The sequence below is a fragment of the Microtus oregoni genome, unplaced genomic scaffold (genome assembly GCF_018167655.1).
Source record: "Microtus oregoni isolate MIOR12 unplaced genomic scaffold, Mior012 000014F_ref0000157, whole genome shotgun sequence".
NCBI classification, from domain to species: domain Eukaryota; kingdom Metazoa; phylum Chordata; class Mammalia; order Rodentia; family Cricetidae; genus Microtus; species Microtus oregoni.
In genome coordinates this window covers 23,111,594-23,129,111 of record NW_024543073.1, presented here as the reverse complement: position 1 = coordinate 23,129,111, position 17,518 = coordinate 23,111,594, and the positions used below count along the sequence as shown (strand labels likewise).

The window sequence follows — 17,518 nt, the reverse complement described above, 5'->3', positions numbered from 1 at the left end:
GACGACCGAGCGGGTTGGTAAAACCCGGAGGCTCTGAAGACGCATTCCCACCGCCTAACCCGGAGGGACGGAAGTGCCGGGGAGGAAGAAGCCCGCTGCGCCGCCCGGAGAGGGGCGGGGTCTGGAAAGGGAGGCGGAGCCTAAGCTATGCGCGGAATCCGCAGGCTAGGGCGGTCCCGGGGCGGGGCCTGTGGCGCGGGGCGGGGCTTGGCGGCGGTTGTTTTCAGGCCGCGGTAGGCTGCTCTCAGCTGGGGCTGCTCGGCTCTCGGTTAGCAGGGGATTCTCGCTTCCGAGACGTGTGCTCGCGGACGGAGCCGAGAGGGCCTGAGTGGCGGCTCAGAGGGCAGCGTCCCCGAGGTCGTCGGTCGCGGCGATGTCTGCGCGGTGCTGTGCTGGCCAGGTGAGCGAGACGGGCTGCCGCGCGGGTTGTCAGAACCGTGAACGAGCCTTGCGCCGGGCTCGGGTTCAGGAAAACCCGTGTGGGCGGGAAGGGACGCGGGGGAAGCCCGAGAGGCACCCCCCCCCCCCCCCGCGACCTCGGCGTCAGGCCTCTGGGATTCCCGGCTGGCGGGGCGAGCCTGGCTGGAACCGAGAATTCCATCGGTTCCCGGGACGTGTCACCTCCGGAGCTTCGAGTGAGCGCCGCAGCTCTGCTGCCACTGCACTGCCTGTGGGATGAACCGGAGGAAAAACGTGGGGTCGGACAAGATCTTCCACGCTCCGAATACAACTCGAGTCAGTCCAGGCAGAGAGCGTTGGCATCTCCAAGTCTAGAACGTGGGCTCTGTAGTCGTGAAAACGTCTGTAAACCTGATTTGCAAACTCCCGGGCACAAGTCTGGGCGCAGGGAAGGGTCAACCCTGCTTCCTGGGTTTACCGACCGGACCCGACCCAACCCTGACTGGGCACGAGCCTTCACACCCTCCTTGGCAATTCATCTTGCTGGAACCTGTTTTGTAATCTTGCAAGTTAAATTCTCGTTATCCAAACTATAGGCGTCTTCTAACAGGAGAGAATTATTAGGTTTTAGCCCTTTAATGCTAATTTCCCTTCTTTCGACAAGGTTAGAAAAACAACAGCGAACTAGGTAAAGCCATCTGGATGTCCCCCCCCCCCACGTTGATTATGTCTTTATGTTCGGTTTTAATGGGTTACTAAAAATAAAAACAAAAACCCCCATCCGATCGCGGTGGGTGGGCATTGAGGGACGGGACTGGTCTTGTTTACTTTGAGCGTCAGGACAATGGAGGCCATCTGTAAGTGCTGTAGGGGTTAAGCTGAGTCTTTGAACCCACCAGTTGTAGTGGCCTGCGCTCTTTGAGGTGGCCATGTGGAGAGTCATCTTGGTTTCTGAGGTCTCTAATACTGTGCTTGGCATGTAGTCATGCTGGCATTTTCAGAGATGAGGAAATTGAGGCTTTTTGATTTGAGGTAAAATGATATCCCTTCCCCCAAATCCGAAAAGAGAGAGCAAAGGAATGTCCCCTCCGTGTCCTCCATTTTATGGGAGCTTTTGAGACCTAGAGGGGCCAGAAGAGATTGCTTTAAAAAAAAATTGCAAATTCTCTCTTTTTTTTAATGTGGTGCTGAAATGGAACAGAGTCTCCTGCCTGTGCATGCTAGGCAAGTGCTCTATCTTGAGCAGCATCCAGATTCATTAGTCTTGTTCTTTTCTAAGTGATATTCTTCAATTTAGTGCAACACTTTTCATTGTATAGAAATTGCGTATATTTGGAAATGTCTGTTCCTGCTTCTTTGGAAGCCCTTTGAAGCTCTTTCAGGACAGGTGCCGGAATTCAGGCTCTGAAATTATTGTCAGTAAATAAATTTTTTTTTAAATTGGTATGAGTAATATTTTGCTAGGATTTATGACTTGTTTCTAAAACTCCCCTTTTAGGACTTTGGAAAGAACCAAGTGCTGGCCATTCCCCACAGGATAATAACTTCTGCTTTCTCGGTGCTGCCAGAGGCCTCACTGTGGTTCCAATGTAGTGAGCAGCCAATCACACCACGATTTTATATAGTTGGGCGGGACTATAGACCCCCTAGCAGGAGTTTATATGAGGGTATGGGGAAGAAGCAAAATGTTCGAGGGCTTGTCTAGCATGCATTTGCCTGAGTTTAGCCCCAAGCATTGTACACAATGAACCCCTCAAACCTCACAGCATCTCCAGAAATTTAAGTCTGCCAGTTGTATCCTTATTGGCTTAAAAATGCTGCTGAGTGCTAGGAGGAGGATATGGTGTGGGAAACCAAACATCTCTGCCGGCAGTGACCTGTGTGTGTACATAAGTGTGGGGCATTTCATCAGCTCAGCGTGTAAACAACAACACGGCCAGTAGTTCTAAAACCGTCTTGGTTTTACTTGCCAGAGAAGATACCTCTAGAAGTGAGATGCCGTGGATGGAGCAGGGGGGCTGGACTGGCTTAGAGTGAGAGAACCGGCTGGGCCAGGTGGAGATTGTCAGCCTATCCAGACTGACTGGGAACTCAGCCTGCAGCCTAGGCTGCTCTTGAAATCATGGTGATTCCCCTGCCTCAACTTCTTGAGATTGTAGCCTTGTGCCACCAGACCTAGCTCCAAGACATCACTTGTTGTCATTACCTGCCTGCCACTGCACAGTCTGCCAGTCATCTTTCTCTGGTTGCTCTATCCACTCTGATACTCAGATTTTGCCTCCTTGCTGGCTAATGGACGCTAATGGAGGCAGAGATCACAGGGGAGAGCCCTACAGTACCTCCTGGGTGAGAGCACCCTGACACGGGCCTCTAGGGACTAGCAGAAAGCTTCCTTGCTCTTCTGATTTAGGGGATGGCTGGGAATGAAGGTGTCAGGGAACTGTGGCACACTGTTAGATTAAGATGAGATGCATACTTTAAGAACAACGTAGACAGCCTTTCCAAGACAATTTGAGAGTTGTCAGGGTTTCCTGCAGGCAAGTGTAAGCATTCACGATAATCGTGGTGGTGAAGGTGATAGCAGAACTTTATTTCAGTGTTTACTGTGCTGTCTGGTTTCACAAATACATCATCCTCTTAGGTAACAGCCCTGCTTTTCGCAGGTGAGACAACTGAAGTATGAAAGAAAAAGGAAAACAAACAAACAGATCCGCAGCCTGATCCAGACCTTTGGATACTGGTTTTCCAGGCTCTAGTTGACTGACTTCTCAGTTTGACAGTTGCCCCTTGTTTTGGTTGATACGGCTACCAGTAGGGCCAATGAGGTTTAGTTTCTTCCTCATACCTGGTCCAAGTCACAAACACCCACTTAACAGACTTCTGCCAAACACGTAATCATTTGCTGATCTTGCAGCTTTTCCTTAAGCTCTGGGAAGTTGCAGCTTTTTGCCTTCTTGATGCTGTGGTCTGCATATTGAACAAAAAGTTCTCTGGGGCAGATAGATGTGAGCACCGTCTAGTGGGCAGGACTTGGCTAGCTTCTGCATGGGCTCAGGCAGCCATGACTGCCCCAGGAGTGGGGCTTTGTGGACAGGCCCAGTCTATGATTGCCATTGATAAAGAAAAGACTCTGTCCATCTCATCAGCAGTTGCATGCAAGGGCAGATGCACCCAGATGTCTACAGACAGGTCTATACATCCTCGACACATCTCTCTCTCCCTTCCCCCCTTCCCCCTTTTTTCTTGAGACAGTCTAATGTAATCCACACTGGCTTTCAACTTGAGGGTGACCCTAAATTCTGATCTTCCTGCCTCTAGCTCTCCAGTGATGGAGTTGCAATTGTGTGGCTTATGCCTTGTTTTTGTTCTTGTTTTGTTTTGTTTTTTTGAGACACATCTGCTCATGTAATTCTGACTGACCTGAGCCTCAAACTGAAGACTTTGGCTCTGCCTCCTTAGTACTGGGATTAAAGGTATGTGTTACCATGCCTGATGAAGTCATATTTCCTTCCTTCCTTCCTTCCTTCCTTCCTTCCTTCCTTCCTTTCTTCCTTTCCTCCCTCTCTCCCTCCCTCCCTCTCTCCCCCCTTCCTTCCTTCATTCCTTCCTTTCTTTTTCTTTTTTTCTTTTTCCTCTTGAGACAGGGTTTCTTTGTGTAGCCCTGACCTGATGTCCTGGAACATGCTCTGTAGACCGGGCTGGCCTTGTGCTCAGAGATTTGCCTGCCTCTGCCTCCTGAGTGCTGGGATTAAAGGTGTGCGCCACCATTGCCTAGCCAAGGTCATATTTCTTGATCATTGAGGTTTTTCTTAATGAAAACCCACTCTAATGTCTATTATGTTAATTCATAAAGCCTTTAATGCTACCAGGGACTATTATCCATTGTCGAAGGTTAAAAAGCAAAACTACCCGGGACATTTGTTAAAGCATAGTATTTCATTTGGCAAGTCCTGGGTAAAGAACTGAACTTCCACTTCCTGCTGCGCCAGCTGCTTGTTAGTCTGACTGGGCCTCACTGTGTGGCTCTGATTGGCCCAGGTTGTACTGAGTTTGAGATCCTCCTGCCTCAGCCTCCCAAGTGTTGGAACTACAAGTGTGGGCCACCTGTAGAGCTGACCTCTTAGGGGAAATAGGAAAGGGGAGAGTAATGGCCCAAGTCCCATTTAGGTAGTAAGAAGTTAGATGTGGCTGGCTCTTGCACACGTGTCTGTCAGCTCTGCCTGCTAGCTGGTTCTGGCAGTGTTAGGCTCTGTCCTCCCACAGAGCTGGAGCCGCAGTCTTGTTGGGTTTTATCATAAAAGAATGCTCTCTCTCCTTCTCCCTCCCTCCCTCTCCCTCTCCCTCTCTCGGAATCTGCTTACAACAGCCTTCTGTCTTCTTGCAGAGTATTTTAACGCATCTTTAATTATCATTTGTGTAAGATGTGTGTAGGGTATGGCTGCCACGGTGGGTGCATGCCTGTGGGAGTCTGAAAACAACCTTGTGGAGCAGGTTTTCTACTTTTGCCTTTATGTTGGATTGGGGTATTAAATTCGGGTTGCTAGGCTTGCATGGCAAACACACACACACACGCACACAAATGCATTTGCACATACACACACATGCATTTGCACATGCACACATATATGCACACATATACAGACATCCATACACATGCACAGAGAGAGACGTACACAAATAAAAAAATATAGCCTACATACCAGAAAGTATTGCCGACTCTATCCCTCTAGATGTGTGCTTCTAGTGCACCAGAAGTGTGGCCTGACTCGTACGGTGTGTTGCAGCTTGTGTGCAAAGCGTGCGCCATAACCTAGCTGAATACCTTGATGAAGGCTTTGGTCACAAAGCTCTTGTCCCCCTGTTCTTTATTGGGTGCTCATAGCAGATGCTCCTGCCTTTGGAAGGGATCTAGGCACAGATGTATTCTTTCCAAGAGTGACACTCTTTTGAAATTATGTGGCAGTATTATGAAACATTGAGGAAAAGAAAAAAAATCACTATTACTTAGAGAGAGCCATGTTTTGATATTTAATCTATCCAGTCATTTCTGCTTAATATATGTAATCTGATTTTGTAAAACTGGATCATTTCAGTCATTTTAAGTCTTTAACTTTGAGCTTTTTCTTTATCGATGCCATTGTCCTAATGAACTGAGTCACAGTTTTGACTTTTTTCCTGTTTTATTATGCCTAGTTTTGTTTTGGCTGCAATAAATTTGAGTCCTACACTTGAAAGACCCTACAGACCCCCTCCTCAAAACCCGCAGCTAGCATGCTCCCGGGGGAACGTCCTGTTTGCTTTAAAAAAATTCTCCGGATCAGCAGCCAGCCTGCTCTCGTAAGAACATCCCATGTGCTTGAGAGAGCAGGATGTCTATGAGATAGGAAGACTGCAAGGCAGTTATCCTGTTGATGGAGCTGCGGTATCGTGGCAGGGTTCAGCCACGTTCCAGTGTTGGAGAGCTAAGTCTCTGCCCCATCTTCACTGGCACAGTAAATCCAGTGAAGGTTGCTGGGTGAGCTGGGGAGTTGGCATGCAGGTGGCTCCCTTGTGTTTGTTTTCTTAGGATGCATGATAGCTGCCCAGGGCTAGTTGACAAATGGCTCTGGGCCTGGTCTTTGTGGCAGAGCAGAGAGGGATAGGTTCTGGGGAGCCTGGGGAGCCACTAGTATGTAGGAAATGGAAAGCAGGTTCTGACTCATCTCTGGGCTAAAGAGATAGAGTCACATTCCTGCCCTACTGCTAGTTCCCTGACTGCTATTTTCCATGTAAATACTGGCAGTAGATTTCCCACAGATATTGGGTATCTGGCAGTGAGTAGAGTGAGTCTCATCAACTTTGTTAGTCGTTGCCCAAGTGTGGTAGTGTAATCATCCTAAAAGCCTAAAAGGATAAAGCAATGATTATCATGGCATGGCTGCTTATTTTAGAGCTGTCTATGTCCAGTTGTCTGGATCTTTTGATATATTTTGATACACACACACACACACACACACACACACACACACACACGGTCTTGCTATGTAGCCCTGGTTGGTCTGTGTGGTGGTTTGAATAAGATTGGCCCCTGTAGGTTCATCTGAATGCTTAGTCGCCAGGGAGTAGCACTATTTAAAAGGATTAGAAGGATTAAGAAGTATGGCCTTGCTGGAGGAAGTAGTCACTGGGGGTGGGCTTTGGGGTTTTAAAAGCCTAAACCAGACCCAGTGTCATCCCAGCCTTTTGACCAGGATGTAGCTCTCAGCTACCGTGTGGCACCATGTTCCTTGCCATGATGACAATGGACTAACCCTTAAACTGTAACAAGCCCCCAATGAAATGCTCTCTTTGATAAGAGTTTCCTTGATCATGGAGTCTCTTCACAGCAATAGAACAGTGACTAAGATAGCCTGTTACTTGCTGTTAGGCCAAACTGACTATGAATTTGTGGCAATCTTCCTACCTCTACCTTTTTAATGCTGGAATTAAAGGAATTCTTTTTTCTTTTCAATTTCCCTCCTAGACAGGGAATTACCTGTGTCCTACTTTGGCCCGGAACTGTGTACTTATAGACCAGGCTGGTCTTGAACTCACTGCAGTCTTCCTTCGGGTTCTCAAATGTTGGAATTAGAGGTGTGCACCACTCTGCTCAGCTAAGAGGGGTTCTTATGTGAGCTGATAGGTCTGTAGCACTAGCATTACACACAGTTGCTTTTCCTTCCTGGACTAAGCTGTTTCCAGTACTTTGAAAAGGTGATAAAACTTGCCTAAAATGCCCTTGCTCCAGTCCCCTTGACTTTACTCAGAGGCTGAGAAGTGAGGTCCCACTCACCTGGTGACTGAAGCTCAGGGACCCCCTCATCACCCCGAGGCAGGCAGCTTCGCTAGTGAGTTTCCATTTCAGATTACTGTTTTCATTTGAGTTTAGTGTTACGATTGAATGTTGAGAGCAGTATTGGTCAAGTTACCAAATAAACCACTGTGATTGTCCTTAAATTCTAGGCTCTCTAAGTATTCAAAAGTGACCCTCTGTGGCCCTAGTAAAAGAATATTTTATAATATTTCATACATTTTCTAACTTGTATATTAATGGTCATTTTTCTTATTAATGATAATTTAAAGCAATTTTTACAGTATAGCCTATGAGTCAGTGTGGTATGTATAGGAAATTCAAACGGTGGTTTGGTTTGCTTCTGTAAAGCATCTGCCTGCACTTGAAGGGAAGGAGGCTTTTGCTCTTGGCCTTTCTTCTGTAGCTTGCCTTGTGAGGTTGAAGTGTTTGGAAAGCAGCTGCTATGGAAAAACTTGGTCGGATTGGGTTTGTATCACAGAGCAAGTTTGGAAGCACTGCGGGTTTGAAGTCATGTTACAGCAAGAAGTGATTAGATAGCGTTCTAGAAAGTGGGGCAAGCTCACATACACCCGCAATCTTGTTTATGAGAAGATGAGGAGTGGAAGGAACTTCAGACTTCTGTTTACACAACATTTTTGTAGACTGGCTAATTGCATTTTGAAACAAAGCTTGGGAAGTCTGTGTGGAATTTCCCCCCAGCCTTTTGCTCTTGGACTCTGTTAGTACTTTATTGGAGGGCTGGCTCTCTTGACTTGCTCTGATCTTGGTTCACAGGAACCAAGGAGGAATTCGGTCTTTTGTTCTTGACTTCATGCCCGGATCTACAGTGGTGTTCTCAGAAACAATGGCAGTGCTTTGTAACCATAGCAATGAAACTTCTCTGACATAGGATTCCGCATCTGTGTGTTCTTCAACTTTGCAAGTGTTCTGCCTGAGCACCCTGGATCATTACTGACTTACTCCATTGGCTGCTGATTTTTTGTAAGAGCTGACAAAGCCCTTACAGCAGCCTGGCCGCTTACACGTCTTCACTGGGTATGCAGGATAATATAAACGAAAGACTTGTGAATCAGGACTTAGTTTCTTAGGGTAATATCTCTCCTCAGGTGGCTTTCTTCAGAGCTCACTGAGAGCTGTGCGCCATCACTCTCTGGGGAAGGAGAGTGGGTGGGGTTGTGTAGGGTGGACACACATGGAGGACTAGAGGTATCTGTCCCATGTAGCCCTGCAGTTGTATGCACAGCTATGTCTGTGTACCCTAAACATGCTACCCATGTATCCCTGCAATTGTACACACAGCTATGTCTGCAAGAGCTCATGACATGGCTCAGCTGGTTAAAGGTGCTGGCAGCCAAGCCTGGTGACCTATGTGGCTGCAGGAGAGAACTGACTCCTGCATTTGTCCTTACATCCCCACATGCATATTATTTCCCCACTCCCATGCACAAAAATGTCTATATACATCTCATTGAGCTCCTGTACAGTTAGAATAGCCATAGAAGCTGTGGCACTTCACATTGGATTTTACACTTTTCATTATCGAATTTATTTTTATGTACTTATCTATCACCCAAACCAAAAAGTCTGTGACAGACTTAGAACTAGAAAAACAGCCCAGTCTGGCCTGGAACTCACTCTATACCCCAGGATGGCCTCAAATTTGCAATCCTACTGCCACACTGTTCTGAGCCCATTATGCCAGGAATAAACACTACGTGTCTTTTTACTGTGCTAGAATTAGTCAACTAGCAATAAATGCACAAGGTTTGCCCGTTTCCTTGACTGCAGTTTACCTAGTAGTCAGGATTGGACCTGCCCCAGGACCTTGGTGCCACAGAGGCCACAGAGGAAGATGGGGAGATATTTGTCGCCATCTAGTATTCATTGTTAGGGTTCTAGATCAGAGTGTGGGAAATGCAGCTTGAATTGACAGATTCTTCAGCACTGGTTAGCAGAATTGGACGTGAAAGGTTGCATGCCATGAGCGTGTCTAGGATGCAGGCACCCAGCACTGTGCTGCCGCTGCCGCTGGTGCTGTACTAATCATGCCATCCTGCCTGACTTGTTGAACTGACAGGAAGTGAATGTGATGGGTTTCCTAAGTGCACGTGCTTTGGAAATGTCTCTTCTAGGGGCTGGGCAGATGGGTCTGTGGTAAAGAGCACTTACTCTTCCAAAGGGCCCTAGCGTGGCTCCCAGCACTGCATCAGGTGCCTTTACAGCTGCCTGTCACTCCAGCTCCCTGGAGATCTGATGCCCTCTGGTCTCCAGGGCAACCTGTATGTGTCAGAACACATGGCACACACAAACAAAGATAAGCTTTTTTTTTCTTTCAAGAAAAGAATCTCTCCTATTAGTTTATGATTCTAAATGTCAGGTTGCTCGATGCATATATGAAGTCATGTCTGTTAATTAATGTGGCTAGGGTATGTGTTGATTTCTATGACTATTGTTATTATTACCATTATTATTATTGTGGCGCTGGAAATGGAAACCCAGGGTCCTGCATACGCTAGACAAACTAACATTAAACTTCATTCCTTGCCCTTGTTTATTTGAGACAGGCTCTTTTTTTCTACATATATCTCAGGCTGGCCTAGAAACATAAAATTAATAGATTTATAGATAAGATAACCCAAGCTTATTAAAGCCTTCAAAATTAAGGAGTTTAATTCTTTTTAACGTCTGTTTATTCATGTGTGTGGGTACCTGTACGAAGGCGCATGTGTGGGGTCCTGGGACAGGTCATGGCAGTCAGTTCTCTCCCTCATCTCAGCTTGTCAGTCTCTGTGGCAAGCTCCTTTACAGCCAAGGGCTGGCCTTGGGTCTGTTGAGACACCCTCTTGCTGCTGCCATCTTCCAGTGACAGTGGCACTGGCTGGCACCTGTCTCTGGCTTTATTACTCCGGAAGATAAGGCTCTTGACTTCCCAGTGGCAGCTTTCATTTCCCCTTTTCTTTGAATTCTGAGATAAGGCTTTGCTGTGCGATCCAGGCTGCTCTTGGGCTCAGGACCCTCTTGCACGTGTGTGCTGCCACAGCTGCTACAATCGTTCATTTTCTGTTTTGCTGACTTCTGCTTTGTTGGTTATTTTTCTCACTTTTGGCAGATGCTTCGACCATTATTTTCTCAAATAAGCATTTAAAACTATAGCATCTCAATCCACACATTTGATGTATTTTTATTATCATTCAGCTCAAAGTATTTTTCTTAATTCTCTCATAATTTTTTTTTTGATCTGGTGGTTATTTAGAGAATGTGTTTTTAATTTCTAGGTATTTGGGGGATTTTCCAGGGGCTTTTTTGCTACTGATTTTTAATTTAATTGCTTGATGCTTATAGGATATTCTCTACGTGTGTGTATTCTTTTTTATGCATTTGTGTGTGTGTGGCTGTGGATCTAATCCACATGCATTTTAGACAAACACCACCTAGTCATACCCTAAATCCGTCTATATTCCTTTTGAATTGTTGTTCCATGCCCAGAATGTGGCATAGTTTAGTGAATGTTCTCTTCTCTTGAAAAGAACACTATACAATTATTAAGTGTTCCATTTTGTTGATAGTGTTGCTCCAATTTCCATCTTTCCATAAATTTGCTTTGCTTTGCATTATCCTTTTTTTGTCTAATTCTATTAATTATTGGTAGAATGGTGTTAAAATTACAAATATGAATCTGTTTCTTTCATTAAACTTTGTCTTTTTTTTCCTTAAGATATTCTGAAGCTTCATTAGGTTGTGTGCACATTCAGAAATATGTCCCTATAATAAATTGATCCTTTGTTGTTGTTGTTTGTTTTGTTTTTTTCAAGACAGGGTTTCTCTGTGTAGTCCTGGCTGTCCTGGAACTCTGTAGACCAGGCTGGCCTTGAATTCAAGGACTCATCTGCCTCTGCCTCCTGAGTGCTGTGGGATTAAAGGCGTGTGCCACCACCACTGGCTAAGTTGATCTAAAAATTCCTGTTTTTTGAGTTTAGAGCTATGAATTCTTATTTATTTATTAAAGATTTCTGCCTCCTCCCCACCACTGCCTCACATTTCCCTCCCCCTCCCCCGATCAAGTCCTCCTCCCTCATCAGCCCAAAGAGCAATCAGGGTTCCCTGCCCTGTGGGAAGTCCAAGGACCACCCACCTCCATCCAGGTCTAGTAAGGTGAGCATCCAAGCTGCCTAGGTTCCTACAAAGCCAATACGTGCAGTAGGATCAAAAACCCATTAGAGCTATGAATTCTTTATGCACTCGCACGTGTGCGCGCGCGCGCGCGTACGTGTATGTGTATGTGTGTGATTTAGAGAACAACCTAGATCGTCTCCTTCCACTGTGCAGCGTCTAAGGATGGAAACATGCTCTTTACATGACGAGCCATCTTGCCAGCCCTTTACATCTGAGTTGTCAAGGAGGCAGTTGGTTAGGTATTTCCCACCGTCTTTCTGTTCTTTTAGATGTTTTCTAAGAAGCATGGATGCAGCAGGTAGGGCAGTCAGCATGCTAGGAATGATACCAGAGGCCTGGGAGCCTCGCTTTGGTAGCAGGCGGGCATTGGCACCTGGCAAGTTGGGTCACTGTTCTTGTGCTATCACGGAAAAGAATTCAAGCAACATATAGACAGTAGCAGAAATAAAAATGTATTGACAGGAAATGGAATTCACTGTCAAGTCTGGACAGTGGACCTTTTATGGACCCAGAAGTCCCTAGGGTGGACAGTTTTTTTATTCTAAATTTTCTCCCTTCCCACCCTCAGAGTAGAGTTTTGAAGTTTGACTGATAACTTAAAGACCTGTGTAGGTTGCTGCTCGCTGAGCGTGCGGCTGCCTAGAACTTATTTGAAAAGTTGTTGAGAAGCTCCAAGTGTCAATGCAAGTGATACGGTTGATACAGCGAGCTTTAGGTTATTGTTGGTCAGCGTCCAGGTCTAGCTGAAGTCCGTTCTCCTTAATTGGGCTAAATTTGGATTTTAAGAATTGCTTTTTTTAAAGATTTGGTTTTATTCCTGCAAGTAGTTTTAGTAAGAAAGGAGGGCCTAAGCAGCTGGGACACCCGCAGTAAAATGTCCCATTCCCAAGATTTAACCTTTTCTTATTTCACTGCTCGTATCTGGCTATGTGTCCTATCACCAATAGACAGGGTCAGCTGTCTGCTCCAAAGCACAAACAGCAAAAGTAGTGGTGGAGTTTATTGAGATGGCTGCTGGATCAGCCGACGCGTGCCTGCCTTCAAGGAGTTAAAGAGCTTTGGGTCATTTAGGGGAGGGGCAAGAGATTGGGGTAGGGTGGGGTGGAGTGGGGGAGCAGGCATGGTCAGGCCATCATATTCTTAAAGTAGTCTGCTTGGTTAGGAGTTCAGTACTGAGCAACAGTAGCAACAGTGGCAAGAAGTTCCCACCACCGGAGGCTTCTCTGTCAGACCACGGTGGCTGCACTAGGGCAGACTGTGGTCTGGAGCTGGACACTGGGAGTTAGCAAGCTCTCGTTTATGACACCCTACAAATCCCAGAAGTGCCTTAGTCACATATTGGTGTATGTAGTCTTGGAGGGGAGGAGTCCCATCTTCAGAGGAGTACTCTGAACGATCCATGTGTTTGCCTCCAGATTCTGCCCAGAATTTGAGCTAGCAAAGGAGGCGGGTATACAATGAAGGCGGGCATAGTAAGCACACATCCTGTTTCCCGTTACCCATTGGGTATCTGCAAACCTAAGTGGGGAAGCCTCCAAGTAACAGTACATATCAGAGGGACATTGTTTTCCTTGCTGGGGATGACTACCAAGGCACCGTGCTTTGTGACATGCCAAGCAAGCCCAATGCTGCTGAGCTGCGCATGTTAACCCTAGCCGCCTGACTCTTAAAATGTTAAAGTAATATTACTTGGAAAATAACTTTAAAACAGTACTCAAGTGCCTGGAGAGGTGGTTCAGAGTTTGAGCACTTGCTGTTCTTCCAGAGAACCTGAGTTCAGTTCCAGCACCCAGGGCTAGGTAGCTGGCAGCTACTTGTAACTCCAGATTCAGGGAATTTGATGCCCTCTTCTGGACTCTAAGGATACCCACATATGCATACATGGCATACACACATACACACACACACACACACACACACACACACACACACAAATGTGAATGAAGTCTCCTCCCCAAATCAAGTGCAGACAAAAACCTCAGCACTTTATGCTTTAAAAACATATGGTTAGTATAAGCATTTAGGCAATACTATTATAAAGAAAAAATGTAACTTTGATCTAGTATTCCCCTCTGTATGCTGTGAATATGGTTTATTACCATTGGTTAATAAAGAAACTGCTTCGGCCTATGGCAGGGCAGAATAAAGCCAGGCAGGAAATCCAAACAGAGATATATAGGGAGAGAGGCAGAGTCAGGGAGATGCCAGGTAGCTGCTGAAGGAGATAGACCAGCCTTACACAAGGACCAGTGATACACAAATTAATAGAAATGGGCTAATTTAAGATGTAAGAGCTAGCTAGGAATATGTCTAAACTGCTGGCCAAACATTGTTGTAATTGATATAGTTTTGTATGATTATTCAGGTCTGGAAAGCCTGGAAAAGAACGAGCAGTCACCAGTTACAACTTTCACTCACAGAAAAAGCAAGCCCTGTGAGTACTTGGTTGTATTTCATTCTAGGGCTACAACAAACTGGACCGTACTCTGTGTTGTTATAATTTAATCTCATACAGGAGAGAATATTTTCAGTATTGTAAGAATTCTTCAAAAGCAGACCTTTAGGCAAGGGAGATGGCTCAGTGGAGAAGATGGGCAAGGTAGAGGCCGAGGTAGCGGGGAAGCTGGCTAACTAGACTGGCCAATTAGAGCGCTGCATTCAGTGGAGGGATCCTGCCTCAGTGACTAAAGTGAGAAGTGATCAGGAAGTCAGCTGATATCAACTTAGAGCCTCCACCAGCCTGCTCACACACATGCTCACATAACCTCACACAGGTCTATAATTAGTTAGGATTAATGTTTAATAAATAACATGAACATCTATTGCACTCTTTTTCTTTTAGACATTTAGTTCATTAATAAAGGTCATAAGTAATATCTCTTATCCCAGGCTTAGCGCCCTGGAAGCGGTGGTGCTTCAGCAAGCAATGCGCAGAGTGCACTGTGCGCTCACATTCTGCGTGCAGAGCTGTGCAAGCAAAACCACAGGCCTCATGGGGAAAGCTAACCTGGGGCACAACATCAAACATTAGCACTTTGTCGCTAACACATTTTTAAGAAAAAGGACATTCGAGGCTGAAGAGATGGCTCATCAGTTAAGAGCACTGTCAGCTTTTCCAGAGGACCTGGTTTCGATTCCCAGCACCCACATGGTGGCTCACAACCAAGTGCCATTCTGGTCCCTGTGGGTCTGACACTCTTCTGACCTTTGTGTGCACTAGGCATGCAAGTGGTGCACAGACAAACATGCAGGCAAAACACATCTGTACACATAGAGTAAATTAATTACAAAAAAGGAACCTGGTGAAAATAGTATTAAAGATATTTTTATAAATCCAAGGTTGCTAAAAAAAAATACTTAAACTGTGATAAACTTGTCACTTTACTTTGAAAAAGACTTGGTGTGCTTGTTGAAACAGGTGTTGGCAGTTCCAGCCTCAGGGTGCTGTGGAGGGGAGGGGGAGCATCTGCCACGGATGAAGGCTGGTGCCCAGGTGTGCTCTGGTGTGACTCAACACCATTTGACTTGTGCGTATCTTAATAAGTATTATGCAGCTCAGTTCACCTGGGTCCAGTTCTCTGGTATCTCAGAGAAAACTGCCTTCCTGTTGAGCTCAGATCATCCCTAACACAGAGATCCTGTTGGAATGTGTGTACTTTCAAAGTAAGTATCGGAAGAATAGCCGAGAACCTCTGGACTTGTGGGATTTCTTCAAGGAGGATGACCCAGGCACATTCCTGTTGAGATGTGAGGCCTGGAATAGCCAAGAAGCCCTGAACTTTCCGTTTTCTTCATGAAGGATGTCCTCAAGTCACACTTCTGTTGAGCTGCAAGGTCTGGTGTTGATCCAGCAGGCTCCCTTTGGATCTGCTCCCAGAAATTTAGTGCTGGAAGGATCTGCCCTTCTAACCCGTCTCTGTGTTGCTCTCTTTTACTGTACTAAGCAAACAGCTCCAGAGGCAGGATCTTCCTGTTTGGAGTCAGCTTTTCTTCATTGTCATGGCCTCTGACGCAATCCTTCCTGCTAGCTGCCCAGGACCGAAAGAACTTGGCTATGGCCTGCAGAGGGACACAGTCATTACTGTATCATAGTCAGAAGGGGCAGCGTCGTCTTGTCAGTGGACAACACAGATTTCATCTTAGAGAGAATAAGAGATAGTTTTTTGTTTGTTTGTTTTGTTGTTGTTTTCTGGGATCCTTCTGAGTGGCCATGGCTTGGAACCACAAGGTAGGTTACCCCATGTGGTGGTGGAAATGAAAATATCCCCCCATAGGTTTGAATGCTTGGTCCCTAGTTAGTGGACTGGGAAGGGTTAGGATGTGTAGCCTTGTTGGAGGAGGTGTGTCACTGGTGGTGAGCTTTGGGGTTTCAGAGAACCCATGCCAATCCAGTCTTTCCTTCCTGTCTGCAACTTGAAGATCATGTGAGCTCTGAACTACTGCTTGTCCATGTCAGTCTGCCTGCCACCAGACTCCATACCACAATCACCATGGACTAACCTCCTGGAACTGTAAGCAAGCCTCCAGTTAAATGTTTTCTTTAAAAGTCGCATTGGTAGTCGGGCAGTGGTGGCGCACGCCTTTAATCCCAGCACTGGGGAGGCAGAGGCAGGTGGATCTCTGAGTTCAAGTCCAGCTAGCTCCAGGATGTGGCCAAAACTACAGAGAAACCCTGTATTGAAAAAAACAAACAGAAAACCAAACCAAAACAAAAGTTGCATTGGTCATAATTTTTTTCACAGCAAAAGAGCAGTAACTCAGACTCTCCAAGTTCCATGTTGCGTTATGGAAACAGTTTTTATAGTTCACAGAGGGAAGGAAGTCCTGAGTTAAGGGGCTGGTTACAGCAAGGCAGAGGGAGCTTTCCCTCAGGCCTCAGATGCTATCTGATGGCATTTTAGCGTTGGGGTTGGTGGGAGTTAGTGGTCTGCTAACTTAATACTATATTTGAGAGGTTTTTATCTATCTATCACAGGCAGAGCGGGTGAGCAGTGGCTACTGGAGCTGAAGCTAGCCCCACGGCGAGGGCATAATCAGACCTGCGCTGCTGCAGCGGCTCCACGTCACCATGCTTGTAGCCAGCCCCTGTAAACACAGCTTCTTTCCAGGAATTTCCTTCAGAGTCTTCAGCGTACAAGTCACAAAAACTCCCAGTCTGGCTGTTAGTCCTGCTGCGTGAGCAGTTTTAGTGTCTACCTGATCCTTAAACAAAATCAGGAGTTGAGAGCCTTCACACGGAAGCCTGTAACCGCCCAGGTTCCTGTGGGCATGCTGCCCGTGCCTTCAGGTGCTCTCTAGGAGCCTGAGAGTCTGGGAGGCCACAGGTCTTCTGGAGCCAGAAAGATGTGCACCCTTCTCTAGTAACTAGGGGAAACAGACTCCTAGCATGGGGCTCTGTGAAGGCCACACATTGCTGCTGCTAAGCAGCTTGCCGCATGGACAGCTGCCATGCTCCCCTGCCCCCCTTTCCTGCACTCACACCAGCGTCCAGCATAAAGTAGACACGTACGTCTTGCGAGGCAGTGACTGGGTATCGGCTTTTTTTCAGAGCAACCCATCGAAGCTCATGGCTATAAATTTCAAACATAATCTTGTGGTTTAAATCTCATATTCGCCTTTTTTTTTTCTGTGATAAATTTGGTTTAAGCTTTTTGTCTTTTTGTGTCTCTTAAACTCCCAGGCAGTTGCTTATTTTGTTGTTATTGTTCCAGAAAATTCTACCCTGTATGTGGATCACAAGATTTAAAACAGCCTTTCCTATGCTGTCCTGCCCTGAGATTTTCTCTGGGAAAGTTGCAGGTTGCTGAGTAAGGGGAAGTAGGCCACTTCAACAGCATAGCTAACCAATGGGTAACTTTATGCAAATCATTCTGCCCAGCAGTGGCTTCTGGCTGGAGGCTTTGAAAAGCATGAAGCAGTAAATGATTTCCTTATGGTGGCTGGGGTGGAGGGCGGGGTGAGGGCCGCTGCTCAGGGAAGTTTTGTGCAAACGAGGTCCAGTGGACCTGTCTCCAACCCTTCTGATCCCCGGGGAGGAGTGGCAGAAAGTGGACTGCTTAAAGAGGAGCTGCTGTGCTGGTGGTGGTGGACGCCGGGAGGATTTGCTGAAGGAGA

At 46.4% G+C, this 17,518-nt stretch overlaps 1 protein-coding gene across 1 annotated transcript in view; it reads left to right on the top strand.

Moving 5' to 3' along the window:
- Positions 1 to 207: 207 nt before the first annotated feature.
- Serinc5 (serine incorporator 5) overlaps positions 208 to 17,518 on the top strand; it is a 93,854-nt gene continuing 76,543 nt past the window's right edge. The window contains exon 1 of the mRNA XM_041663391.1: positions 208 to 400. Coding sequence (XP_041519325.1) covers positions 374 to 400 — 27 coding nt within the window. The 5' untranslated portion in view covers positions 208 to 373. The remainder of the gene's footprint in view (positions 401 to 17,518) is intronic.